The sequence below is a fragment of the Dysidea avara genome, chromosome 2 (genome assembly GCF_963678975.1).
Source record: "Dysidea avara chromosome 2, odDysAvar1.4, whole genome shotgun sequence".
Taxonomy (NCBI): domain Eukaryota; kingdom Metazoa; phylum Porifera; class Demospongiae; order Dictyoceratida; family Dysideidae; genus Dysidea; species Dysidea avara.
Genome location: NC_089273.1, coordinates 32,279,361 through 32,294,138, shown reverse-complemented (window position 1 = coordinate 32,294,138; position 14,778 = coordinate 32,279,361). Strand labels below are relative to the sequence as shown.

The 14,778-nt window shown below is 37.1% G+C and overlaps 1 protein-coding gene across 1 annotated transcript in view; it reads left to right on the top strand.

Moving 5' to 3' along the window:
* Nucleotides 1-14,778, top strand: part of LOC136244390 (cell adhesion molecule DSCAML1-like) — a 108,150-nt gene that overhangs the window by 49,018 nt on the left and 44,354 nt on the right. The window contains exons 5-6 of the mRNA XM_066035966.1: nucleotides 4,654-4,971; nucleotides 6,575-6,895. Of these exons, the coding sequence (XP_065892038.1) occupies nucleotides 4,654-4,971; nucleotides 6,575-6,895 (639 nt within the window). The remainder of the gene's footprint in view (nucleotides 1-4,653; nucleotides 4,972-6,574; nucleotides 6,896-14,778) is intronic.

Here is a 14,778-nt window from a genome sequence, read left to right as displayed (position 1 = left end):
GGGTAAACGCCTTGGAAGAATCAGTTGAAAATTGATATGTAGATGGAGCAACCATCGTAGGAGTGCCTTTTTGTGGTTTGAAAGGAATCGGGATAAAGACCATGGAGATATGACACAAAACCCAACCTGTGTCAAAATTACGCGATCGATTTTTATGAATAAAAAACTATTAGTTTTCGTGTCTACCAGGCAAAACGCTTAGAGCAACGAGCTGAAATCAGTATGTAGCTGGAATAATCATCATAGAAAGTTCTTGCAGTAGTACAGAAGAATCGGATTACAAATCACTGAGTTATGATTCGAAAGGCAACTACGTGCAGCAAATGCGAGATCGAGATACTCTAATAGAACAGTCACCCTAATAAAGCATTCAGCTGCATGTATAATTTACTCAGTTATATTACATTGCAAGTTATTCTGTAGGGAATTCAGCTACAAACAAGTCACCCTGTAGTCAGATCAGCTAGAAGAAGTCACTTTGTAGAGAGTTCGGCTACAAAGAAACCACCATGTAAGAGAGTTCAGCTGCAAACAAATCACCTGTAGAGAGTTCAGCTAGGAACAAGTCACCCTGTACAGAGATCAGCTAGAAACAAGTAATCCTGTAGAGAGTTCAGCTAGAAGAAGCTACATTGTAGAGAGTTCGGTTATAAAGAAACTACCATGTAGAGAGTTCAGCTGCAAACAAATCACCCTGTAGAGGGTTCAGCTACAAACAAGTCACCCTCTATAGAGTTCAGCTAGAAGAAGTTACATTGTAGAGAGATCAGCTAGAAACAAGTCACCCTATAGAGAGTTCAGCTAGAAGAAGTTACATTATAGAGAGTTCAGCTACAAAGAAACTATCATGTACAGAGTTCAACTGCAAACAAATTGCCCTGTAGAGAATTCAGTTACAAACAAATCACGCTGTAGAAAGATCAGCTAGAAGAAGTTACCTTGCAGAGTTCAGCTACAAACAAATCACCTTGTAGAGAGTTCAGCTACAAACAAGTCATCCTGTAGAGAGTTCAGCTAGAAGAAGTTACATTGTAGAAAGTTCAGCTACAAAGAAACTACCATGTAGAGAGTTCAGCAGCAAACAAATTTCCCTGTAGAGAATTCAGCTACAGACAAATCACCTTGTAGAAAGATCAGCTAGAAGAAGTTACCTTGTAGAGAGTTCAGCTACAAACAAATCACCCTGTAGAGAGTTCAGCTAGAAACAAGTCACCCTGTAGAGAGTTCAGCTAGAAGAAGTTACATTGTAGAGAGTTCAGCTACAAAGAAACTACCATGTAGAGAGTTCAGTAGCAAACAAATTGCCCTGTAGAGAATTCAGTTAAAGGACAAATCACCTTGTAGAAAGATCAGCTAGAAGAAGTTACCTTGTAGAGAGTTTAGCAATAAACAAATCACCCTGTAGAGGGTTCAGTTACAAACAAGTCACCCTGTAGAGAGTTCAGCTAGAAGAAGTTACATTGTAGAGAGTTCAGCTACAAAGAAACTACCATGTAGAGAGTTCAGCTGCAAACAAATTCCCTGTAGAGACAAACAAATCACCCTGTAGAAAGATCAGCTAGAAGAAGTTACCTTGTAGAGAGTTCAGCTACAAACAAATCACCCTGTAGAGAGATCAGCTAGAAACAAGTCACCCTGTAGAGAGTTCAGCTAGAAGAAGTTACATTGTAGAGAGTTCAGCTACAAAGAAACTACCTTGTAGAGAGTTCAGCTACAAACAAATCACCCTGTAGAGAGATCAGCTAGAAACAAGTCACCCGTAGAGAGTTCAGCTAGAAGAAGTTACATTGTAGAGAGTTCAGCTACAAAGAAACTACCATGTAGAGAGTTCAGCTGCAAACAAATTGCCCTGTAGAGACAAACAAATCACCCTGTAGAAAGATCAGCTAGAAGAAGTTACCATGTAGAGAGTTCAGCTACAAACAAATCACCCTGTAGAGAGTTCAGCTAGAAACAAGTCACCCTGTAGAGAGATCAGCTAGAAACAAGTCACCCTGTAGAGAGTTCAGCTAGAAGAAGTCACATTGTAGAGAGTTCAGCTACAAAGAAACTACCATGTAGAGAGTTCAGCTGCAAACAAATTGCCCTGTAGAGACAAACAAATCACCCTGTAGAAAGATCAGCTAGAAGAAGTTACCTTGTAGAGAGTTCAGCTACAAACAAATCACCCTGTAGAGAGTTCAGCTAGAAACAAGTCACCCTGTAGAGAGATCAGCTAGAAACAAGCCACCCATAGTGAGTTCAGCTAGAAGAAGTTACATTGTAGCAGTTTAGCTGCAAACAAATCGCCCTGTAGAGAATTCAGCTACAAACAAATCACCCTGTAGAAAGATTAGCTAGAAGAAGTCACCTTGTAGAGAGTTCAGCTACAAACAAATCACCCTGTAGAGAGTTCAGCTACAAACAAATCATCCGGTAGAGAGATCAGCTAGAAGGATCACCTTGCAGAGAGGTTAGCTACAAAGAAATCACCCTGCTTCATCTTTTCTTCTTCCTGTAGTAAAGAAAAAATGACAGGTTAAAAAGCCCTAAAGCCGGCCTATGGCCGGCTTTATGGCCGGCTTTGGGGTATACAAATGCAAAAAGAAGTGAAATCTAATCCAAAACAGCCAAACTGTAAAAAAAGAGTGTGGCCCTGAGAAAGGCTATGGTGAAAAAAGATGTGAAATCCAAGGTGGCGGCCAAGAAATGGCTGTGATGGTAGGTTAATGGTAAAACTTTTAATAACAACAATTCAGGTGAATTTGGTGCCGCTTGGTCTTGGCACAAAATTCACCTGAATTGTCGTTATTAAAATTTTTACCATTAACCTACCATCACAGCCATTTCTTGGCCGCCACCTTGGATTTCACATCTTTTTTCACCATAGCCTTTCTCAGGGCTGCACTCTTTTTTTACAGCTTGGCTGTTTTGGATTAGATAGAAAATACAGGGAAATTCAAGCATTTGTATGTGTCCAAATTGCAGTATTTTAGCATCTGTTTTTCAAAAATTTGGGGGGGGTATGCTTCCAGACCCACCTAGTTCCAGTATGCGACACCTTCACATGAGAGATTAGTACCTTGAGTTAGCCCTCACCTTTGTTAATCCTAAATCTGCCCTTGCATGCTATTGTAAACTGATAAAACTAGCCAAACTAATCCTATTAGTTTATTCTACAGCAAGAAATAGTTTGTATAAACATTTAATGATATCTTGATCACCGAAAATTGTAGTGGTTTCAGTACTAGAGAAAATCACTCCGAACCAGATGACCAGGAAGTACAATATAACACTTAAAGCACTGCTTATGCTTGCGTGTATGAAAATACAGCACTCGGGCATGTGACAAGTGTCTTGAGGCAAATACCACACTTGGCTTCGCCTCGTGCTGTATTAGCCTCTTGACATGCCCCCTCATGCTTTAACTATAACTTGCAGTATTGATGCAATATTGGAAACATCACCGAAGATGAAACGTATTCAGTTATGCAGCCAATATATAGCACAGTATCAACATCAACTAGAGGTCACCAGTAGCTGAATCAGTGGTTTAAAAAATCTAATTTTACTAATATCCTTAACATGAGATGGGGATGGCTGGTATATAGCACATATAAACAAAATTGTTTGAGTTACTTATTCTGTATTAAAATTTTTGTGCTATATATTGTTACGATTGTTGTGTAGTACATCAGTGAAGGAAATAATTGAAGCTAGGATTCCAGGGAAGTTTGGGAACATATTTACCTAGTTGAAACATAATTGTGGCATGATTAAATCTGGAAACAATTTGAGAGAAGTCACTGAGATCTGGAAGTAAGAAATAGCAAACAAAATTACAGTGATGTACAAGTCAATTCTTTAGATCAAATTATTGTTTTATAAGATTTTAAGGCATATCAATAGTGGACTATGAAATTGACCATAACTATAGTTCCAATTTTAATGAAACACAAGTGGAAAATTTTGATAATGGCTATCTCAAGACTGGATCTTGAGGTACTTTTAGTCAAATCCCTGTAAACATGCACAGCACATGGATGTAATATTTGACTTCATTCTTTTCAGTGGTGCAGCTTGCTATTTAGTCTGACTTTTAACACTAGCCAAATCATCATTTTTACAACTAGCCAAGAGTCATTAACAACTAGCTTTTTGGCCAACACTAGCCACTTTTTTAGCCGCTAAGCTGAATACTTTTCATCTGCAGTAGTATGGCAATGGAACAGTGATTGGTATGCACTATATGCACACGCAACTTTCAGTAGATACACAATACTAGAAAATAGTAGTTAAGAGCATGCAAGCCAGGTGAACCTGATAAAGGATGACAGCCAAGCCAGCTAAAGCCTAGTAAGCCCGGTGAAGGCAAAATATACAATATAAATAATTAAACAATACAAGAAAACATGAAAACACATACCACACTCTTTACAAAACATTTACATATTAGACTAAACAATACAAACAGACATACCATTCCTTCTCTTGTGCAGCTGGCATGGCGAACTATTTGCTGCTTTAAAAATACAAGAAAATCTTCTGTCCCCAACTGCCTACAACTTAGCCTGTTTGTTCCCCTTTCCTTGCCAGCTCCTGGATCCACCCCTGATTGTTTTGGTATATCTGTGGTAAAAATTACAAAATATATTTGAATTTCACATTATCTAGTACCTCTTCCGGAAATGTTCATCACAATACTTGGAGAGCAAATGGTTGGCCAAAAACTGGTATTACAATGTGTTGCCACTGCTGTTGAAGGTATAACAGTTGGAGTAAATATAGTTTGGCGAAAAGATGGATCAGAATTTTTAAGAGTTGATCAACCTGATAGAAGTCCAGCACTAAATGGTTCAGTGCGATATACAGATGTTCAGGAAGTAGCTGCACTAACCCCTGATGATCATGATTCCATTTACCAATGTGAAATGGTGATTTACACTACTCCACCTGTAGTAGTATCAACAGAGCTGCAAGTTGACATATCTGGTAAGGTTTCTTAGCTAGTGTATTATGTATGCTATTTATCATTGCTTAGTGGTTCAATAATCTTAGGTGGAAGAGGTGCTAGGGGGGCTGAAGTCCCTCTCCTCTTAATCTAAATTTGTAGACTTGATGCAATTATACTTCTTGGCATGCATCTGGAATCATGAACAAAGAGTAATATTAATATACATAATTATTCTAATAGAATGCTCAAATACCCAACTAAACAGTATTATAGTAGGCATGTATCCAGGTATGTATTAAATGGATCCAGTGGTTGGATTATTACTGGCTGGGGTGATTGTTCACCCAGCACTGCAAAGGCTATAGCAAAGGCTATAAGCCTGAGCTGGCTTTGGTGACCGATCATACTGTCATCTGCAGCAGGTTATTAACCTGCTAATAGGTATGACATGCATTATTGTTACATGCCTAAAAACAGCAGATGAGTATATGCATAATATCATATGATTATGATGTGATTTGGGTTGAGGCTTAGAAGCCTGTACACCTACATACATACGCATACATAAATTAGATACAATAAACAAAAATTAACTATGATTATAATTATTACATTAGCATAAATCTAAAGTCATAAAAGTACTTATCTATATCTGGTTTAAAATTATTTAATGAAGAATTTCCTACAATATCACTTGTAAGATAAAGCATTAATACAATATACAATAATACAAGATTGTTCCAGTCATTAATTACTCTAGTACCAAAATAGCTGACCCGACATGAATGATGGGCAGGTACACCTCAGATCAAAGGAAACCACAAGGATATATTTCATGTATTGCCCTGACCACAACTACCTTTGATGCTGAGGCAGTTACAAAGCATCAGCTCCTTTGATTACTTATATATACCTGCTTAAATTTTTGGCATTGTGGGTTTGAGTTTAGCATGTTGGTTTAGTTAGGCTAGGCATTGTTTTGTCATTGAGTGAGTCAGCATTGCATAGTTCAGTTACTAGGCATCACTAAATAATCGTTTTTGCAATGTGGAGATTGCTTTTCTACACAACACATTATAACCACATAACAAGATGCCTCAGACATTCTCAACCTATACGCCTAAATATTTACTTTAGCACATTAGGCATTCACAAAGTGGTTGTTTAGTTAAAAATGGTATCGCTACAACCAGCAAAACCCACAATCATTTCTTTTTGTACACACAATTTAAGCCCTCAATTAATGTTTGTAAACCTCTCTATAAAAGGAATGTGATCAAAAGTATTTGAATTAGGCTATTTTACAGCTAATTAAAAAGCAATGCTAACTACAAGGTTTATAAACATACTACAATTATGAGCGCTAAAAACAGCCTTTAGACGCATGGAAACACTTGGAACAGTGGTAATACTCAAGTAAGATGTCAGTGGTTTAATTCCCACTGTGGTCATTTATTTGTTTTTGAACTACTTTTAGAAATATGTTTTTATAACTGATCTATTAGGATATTTGAGCATTCTATTAGAGAAAAAGGAGCTGCTGTGCCATTTCATTTTCTTTAAGTAGTAGCATAGCTACCTTTATTAATTACACATAGTCTTTGAAAAGTTTGCTAAAATTACATTATTTATATTTTATAGTTCCTATTCCTACTGTGGATATTGTGATACTAGCCACTCCAAGAGTTGGTGAACAACTTGTACTTGAATGCAGTGTTACCACTATAAAGGGTATTGTCTTTCGGGTAGATATCGAGTGGCAAAATAGTTTTCATACATTGATTGGCAAAGTTGAAGGAGCTGATGTTGTATCTAGTGATGAGGATACTGAAAGATACACAGATAGATATACTGTTCCACAGTTGAGTGCAAATGAAATGGCAAATGTTTATCAGTGTACTGGAGTGATTAATACAGATCCACCACTGAGGGTCACAAGTGATGTAACTGTTTTGACTCATCGTAAGCTTATTAGTAAAATAAACTGTTTTTTCTTTGCATGTAGCTAATAATAGTGCCAAAAGCCTTACAATTCTTACTATGCTGTTATTATTTATTCTTCATTGAAAAGGCCAAGCTGAAATGACAAGCTGCTCACAGAATATCAAGCTTCTATACAGCTATAAATTATACATAATTAAATAATGTACGTGTGTGCAAGCATACTCAGAGTAGGTACAAATAAAGAGAATTTTTTACATTTGAGTAGGGATCAATGACACTATGATTGAGCAAGGAAGTAAGGGAAGTCACCTACACATATGTATATGCAGCTACTAGAGCATATTTAATTCACAGCCTATGTATACATGCATGATTGCAGTAGGGATTAACTGACCACTAGAATATAGCCGCAGGTATGGTGTAGATGACCTTCCTTATTTCCTTGCTTTTCATTTATATGATTCCTATTCAATGTCTCTTTATTGCTCACACATTTGTGACATGATTGCAATGAATTGTATTTTATCCTCCATAAGAGAAAAATGTATACATTTTAAATAATAATCAGTTACAAAAACAACTGCTATAATTCATTCTAAATTACTAAAAGTGACAACCTCCTTTGCCAGATTGTGCCACAAAATATCTGTTGATGGGAAAGGAGCACTTCTTTGAGTCATTCCCAGTTTGAGAATATTAAATTCAGTAGATGGAGACCATGCAAGTAGGTGAGGTGGAATAGATCTTATATACTATTGACTTATAATGAGCTTCTTTGGCTGGCATTGGATATCAACTTATGTTTTGTTGCAGGAAACTACTGGCTTTTTTGAAATTTTAGCAATGTATTTAATACAGGAGAGGTGCTAGTTGACAACAAGAAGCTACTATGCAAAGTTTTGTAGGATTTAGTTGTAACAAGTAAAAAGCAAACGGAGTCATCAAAGTATTATCAGTGCATAGAAAAAAGGTAGCCTCTACAGTATGTTCTTCTCTGCACAATGGCCCTGTGTTTAGAACATAACAATTGCCACCCTCATTCATTTCTTTGAATTGTTCCCTCAGTAACTTGTTTTTCTGTTATTTCAGGCCTGCAGTGATATAAATAAATACAGTGGAACCTGTCTAAGCTGGTCACCTTCAGGCAACATTTCCTGGCAGAGTGGAATCAGTTTAAGCATCATTAAGATGAATTTTGCATAACCTGGCCTCATATTCTGGAATCATGTTGATTGTGTGACATCACTTTCAGTATAATTATATTCTTGCTAGAATCACTAAACGCAATACTGTGTCTCATCAATTAAATTACAAAAAAAATTAAACACTAATGATATACCAAATAAACTGCACCATCTTAATGCTTACATGAAGCACAATCCTAATATCTTGCGATCTGTCATGCTACAACCGGTCCAGCAACCATACTTGGTCCCCACAGACTACTTGCATCACTGTAACTTGTCCCACCCGGACAACTTATGCTGCCACAGTTGGTCCCCCTCTGCCATAAGTGGTCTCCCACTGGCTTTATCATAGACTCGATCATAGATCTTTGAGAAGACGTAGGGCTAGGCACAAAGTACCCCACTGTGCCGACCTAGCTTCCCATTCCACTGTGGCCTTTCGAGGTGGCTTATAATTATGTACTAGTATGTGTACATGTTATACAAGATCGAGTTACTCTAATAGAGTAGTCAGTTAATACTCTAATAGAACAGTCACCTAACATCTGCAGTTACATTGGTACATTTAGCCTGCTAAGGATATCTTGCAAATGAAATGCATGCTATCTTGCGTATGCCATTCTTTAGGTCTATAATAATAATCTGCTGGCATGATTGTCACTCTATACAACTCTTGATCAATGTAGTTTACATAAAAAGCAGTATGATCTAAACCATTCAAGATGCAAAAAGCTTTAGCTTCTAGGGGGCACAGATCCCTACACCATATACTGGTGCACTCCCTTTGATAACCCTGCATGGATCAGCTGTTGTAAATATTAGGGGCAAAAACACTATAGCTAGCTAGTACATACATGTACAATTAAACTTGCAGCTTAATTCCAACAAATGACATAATAACAAAACATTAGCTGATACTACTATTAGTATTACTATTATTAGTAGCTAACTATTATTGTGTTCACAGTATTGAAGTTGACTGGCACAATCTACTGGCAGAGCAAGAGGCTATTCCAGGTTTATCGGCTGTGATGCCTGAGTATATAATGTACCCACACCAGCGTTGAAACCGGGTCGAGTCATCCGGGTCACATTTTCTCCGGGTCATCCAGGTCTGACCCGGATTGGATCACGTGAGAAACGAAATTGTTCGTTTGACGACATGGAACTTATAAACGCTATTGCATAGCTCTTTCGTGAGCCACACCCACTTATCACATTACCAACATATGCTCAGCCATGCCCATTTGTTAGTAAGTGCAGTATGTAGCACGAAACTGAGGGTATCTATGGTGAGGGGTAGCTATTGTCAGTAGGTGAAGACCTTTTTTTTTTTTTTTTTTGGTCTTCAACCTACAGCTAAGCTGAAGTTGCAATATTTACTCAACACGAATCGAACGCTCAAAATGTAGACTCGTTCGCTCGCTCGAGACTAGCCGAAACACATCTCAGCTTTAATTAATCCGGGTCACATCCGGGTCAAATCCGGGTCAGTGGGTCATCCGGGTCAGCAGTAGTGACCCGGTTTCAACGTTGACCCACACCCACGCATTACAGCTACGGTGCTATCTAAATGATGATGAAAAGTATATTGGCTTAATACACATCACATAAACACAATTATAAGAGGTTCTTGGAAAGGTAATCTTATGTCATTGACATGAAGCATGACTAAATTAGGAGCCAGATTTTCATACAAGTACAGTAACACCTTCACTGATCTCATGCACAACACTATAATGCAGTCCACAATGAGCTGATATTGTATTGTAGTCATTAAGTCAACAGGAAGGTCAGTGCCATCTGATTCAATAGCTATGTAGCAGTTGTAAACTGGAACTGCAATTTCACCATCTATAATTAAAGTAATTGAGCTCTTTACAGCTATTGACCTTGCTGTATAGTCAAGGAGTATAAGCACAAGAAGAGAATGTCATAATATCAAGCAATAAAGATACCAGATATTGTTTTCAAGGACAATTGTTTATAATGATCATGTGATCAATAACTAACTTACTCATGCACACTTAATTAATAATCTCATTTTATATTGCATGCATATACTCCTTTTAGAGTCCTGAAACTTTGAATCAGCTTGTAATTATCAGTGACCTCTACTGACTCCACACACACGAGTCTGTTGACAACTGCTAAGTAACATTACTGAGTATACAGTATCTACTGTAATTGTACCTGATTTTCTACATAAGTAAGTCCTAAAATGTTAATCCTTGCTGGTTGTCACAATCAGTTGTTCCAAGTGACTGAAAGGCATAACAAGTTAAATTAAAGTGAATAACAGGTTTTAAAATGGAGAATCTACATTACTGAACAAATGATTTCTTATTTTCAACTAGTTAAGTTGCATTTATGCATGCATGCTGCTTAGGCTCATTGCCAGAAAGACAGCCTTTTTGCATTAGCTTAACTTATTCTCTGCTAGGCTTGAGCTAAATATGCTTTGAAATAGCCTATTATGCATTTGAGCAGTGCCTATTATGCTCAATATCTAAACATTGTTTTTGAACATCAAGAGGTGGTTAAGTTTGAGTAGCCACCGCATCGATTTTTGAAACCAAGGTAATAAATGCTGCAGCACGTAAATAAGGTATAAGATATGGCTGGCATAGAACAGTAAAACCATTGTGTGTGGTGATTCAATTAAACTATTACATGTCACACTAAGTTTACTAACTTATTGACTTGTAAGAACCACTTAAGGTCACCATACTGCTAGTATCATTAATGGAGAGTTTAAAGTTTACACACTAAGACTAGAATAGAACCCTTCAACTATAGCCTGCTTGTATAGCTATACCATTTTTGATGAAACTGACATTTTAGTGCATGCCAGCATTTTCAAAAATTATTGTCTATAAGAAGCTGTATATGAGGCGTGAAACATGCAGCTAGTAGTTTCTGATCACTGACTAAGCCTATATCCAAGTGAATTAATGATTTTCACCATTGGGAGAACAGCTGTCTAACCCATACTCCAGCCTAAATCAGAGTATAGAGATTAAATCATGTTTTATTATAGAACTGAGAAAACTATAGCCATCTGGGTGTGTCATGGCCTATGGTAAGTGGAGATGGTAAATTGAGCATATTAAGTTACACTGAAGTAATGGAGGTTCCCAGAAGCTTTATTTGTAGCCCCTTCCGGAGATGCATCTTAGTGCTATCCTGCCACATACAGCTGATAACTGTATGTTGATGACTACTGCATGACACTAAGCCATGTCATAGTGGTGAGTGTTCTATTTAAGGATTTGACTGACTGCTCTATTAGAGTATGTTTTGTAGTATTATTGAAAGAGGGATCGAAGGGATACCGGTTCCCACAACGCGTTACACGAATTAAAAACCATATGCAAATGCAAAACAAGGCAATCTTCAGAATTATATGTTTAAGAATAGGCCATGCATTACTCAAATTTTGCTTCACTGCTTCAGGACTTGTATGTTGTGGGAGGGCAGTGTGTTTTGATGAAGACATTGAGCTAGTACTGACTGGGAAGCTGATAGTGAAGATTTCATTGTGGGGACCAGCTGCAGCAGGGCGAACCATCTGCAGCAACTTTACATGGTCCGGCCAGACTACTTGAGGTGCGGTAGTTGGTCCAGCCGGACCACTTGCAGCAGGCGACCATCTGCAGGGTGACAGATCCCAAGTGATTATCTCCATTCACTTGTTTTGTATTACAATCATTTAGGTTCACATGACATACCAAACTAAACTACATACATGCATACAGTACTGTATGCAATTAATGCAGCAATTTGAAGGAGTCCCTAAAATGCTTTACTCAATTAACAACCAGTCTAACGAATCAAGACACATGGTAATGTATCATGCTCCCCAAGAAGATGGCATGTTGCACCAGTGTGCTATTGACAATAAGAACAATAATGCAATTTTCATAGGAGTAGGTAAAACCAGGAGTGGGAATGGGAGGAGGAGTGGGAGATAGGTGGATACAACTAGAAGTGGGGGTGGGAGATCACATGAGCTTCATACATTTGTGGTGTGCAAGGAGAGGCAAGTTGAGCTCTACAGAGTAAGAACAGGCGAAAATAAAGATTTTCATGTGTTGGCGACCGGAGCAATTGCAAAGCACTTGAATCTTGAGTACATCTTCTCAACCAATATCAAATTCACACCTTAACAGATATGACATCTTCACTGACAAGTAACACGGTTTCATAAAGTAGAAGATCATGTGAGACTCAGTACTTTATTGATGAGTTTGCAAACATGTTAAATCTATTTCTTTGAATATATCAAAAGCATTTGACACCATTCCATTAAAGAGATCATGTTGTAAACTTGGTATTAGTGGATTTGCACTCAATAGATGTAACAAATAGTTGTGAAATGATACATTGACTCAACTAAATTGATTTCTGGAGTTTGGCTGTTATTCCTTTACTACATTATTGAAATTTCACAAAATCTGACACATGCAGATTAACTGCTGATTAGGGATGTGAGGATTATGCCTGAATAATTTTGGAAATAATGACTGGGGTAAAATAATTGAATATTATTCCAGAATTTTGATGCAGCTTTGGAGCATAATTGGCATATAAATAAATTAAGATCAAGATACTGTAATAGAGCAGTCACTTACTCTAATAGAACGATTGGCACAGAATAGTTCATTACTCGTTGTACTACTAGTCTTGCTAGCAAAAGTAGCTTTTCTGACAAATTGATACAAATTACATAAATAATTGATCTTATTGTATCATACTATTAATGAACAAGATGTAGTTGCTCTTCAGAATGATTTAGCTATTAAATACAAAAATGAAGTGGTCTATATAGATTGGCAAATATCAAGTTAATCCAAACATATTTGAGTTCTTAAGATTACAAGTATAATGAACTACATCTCCTCTGCTTACTATTTGTAAAATTCATAGTTAATCGTCCAAAAATATTTGGGTATGATCATTGACAAGCATTAAACTAGCCATGGACTGAACACGTTAACATGTTAACCCTTAAACCTGCACACAATTTTCTGGAATATGTGATTACACGAAACCATTTTAAATGGCCTGTCTGGCTATAGCCAGACTAGCTTGCCTGCCCACCCGCCCGCCCGCCCTGCCTGCCTGTCCGAGGGATATGACACCTTCGCAGCCTGTACATGATTTGAAATAATTTTGTGATTTGACACCTGATTTGTGATTTGAAATTGGATTTGTGATTTGAAATTGGATCTGTGATTTGAAATTGGATTTGTGATTTGAAGCTCATTTATGATTTGTAGAGTTGTCATACCCCTGTACCTGCCTGACCACAGTCATAAGGCTGGAGGCAAAGCAAAGTAGCACACAGCCACCATTTTATGCCAAAATAATAAAATGACTCACCAGTGGCATGTGCTTTTGGGGTTCCAATGAGTTTGCCCTGTTTTCCCTTATATCTTAAATCAAGCTGGTAGTCTTCTTCTTGATGCAATGAAACCACATCAAGGCATTAAGTTTTAGATCAAAATTATTTAAAGTGCTTATGCTAGTAGATACCTGTAACTTTACAATAGGTTTGACACAATGCCCACTCACAGTCTTCATTGATCCCATACCTCTTGCTAAGCTACATATTTACTTGATCGCAATGACCACACCCCGCTATTATTGGTACAGTGAAAATATGATATAGTGACACACCCCTGCATGGTTGGTGAAAAGCTAATTTGAGATACTCAAATACGGCAGTCACCCTAATGGAACAGTCACATATATATAGCTGTACTGTATGCTATAACAAAAAAACAAACTAGTATATTAATTTTAAAATGAAGCATGGATCCAAGAAATAAAAAGTAGTGAAACAAGAGATGAATGATGGTATTACAGCATAACTCAGTAGGAAAATTACTACTTTGGTGTTGAACAAAATCATTGTTATAACATGCCAATGTAGGTATTTTCCCCCCTAATTATGCTGTAACACCATCATTCATCTATTGTTCACTACTTTTTATTGCTTGGGATTCCTAATTCTTTCAGAGTTTATCAAATTTTCCTCTGACTTTGGTCTCAGGTTGTATATAAGCGCAATACACCTCACAGCCATGGTTTATAATAATTATAAGGCTGCAGCACAAGTTGCTGTAGACCTTCAGTGCTGGTCACTGTAAAGCATTAATAATAATTATACAACCAAATACTAAGAATAATACGAAACCCGAGTGAATAATAATAATAATAATAATAATATCGCCTAATAATTATTATTATCCTATTGTACCAAATGTTAAAGGTTGTTTTGTACTGTTCAGTAGCAGAGGAAGTAGTTGAGTGGACCAGAGTATAGAATCTCTGTCAGAAGGGGGAGTCAGGGGCTTTGCCCCTTGAAACTGTAGCCATTATAGTTTTTACAATCTTGAAACTGTAGCCATTATAGCTTTTACGATGCTCAAAGTTCACCAGAATTTATTTGTGGGTACAATTTAAACCATTTCAACTAAAGCACCAATTTTTGTTTTTAAATCAAAGTATTTAATCAGGCTATTTTACAGTTAATAAAAAGGCAATATTAACTACAGGGTTTATAAACATACTACATTTATGAGCAGTACAAAAATTAATAGCCTTTAGTCATCTGGAAACACTTGGAACAGTGGTAAAACTCAATTAAGAGGTCAGTGGTTCAATTCCTGCTGTAGTCATTTTTTGTTTTGTTTTTAAACTACCTTT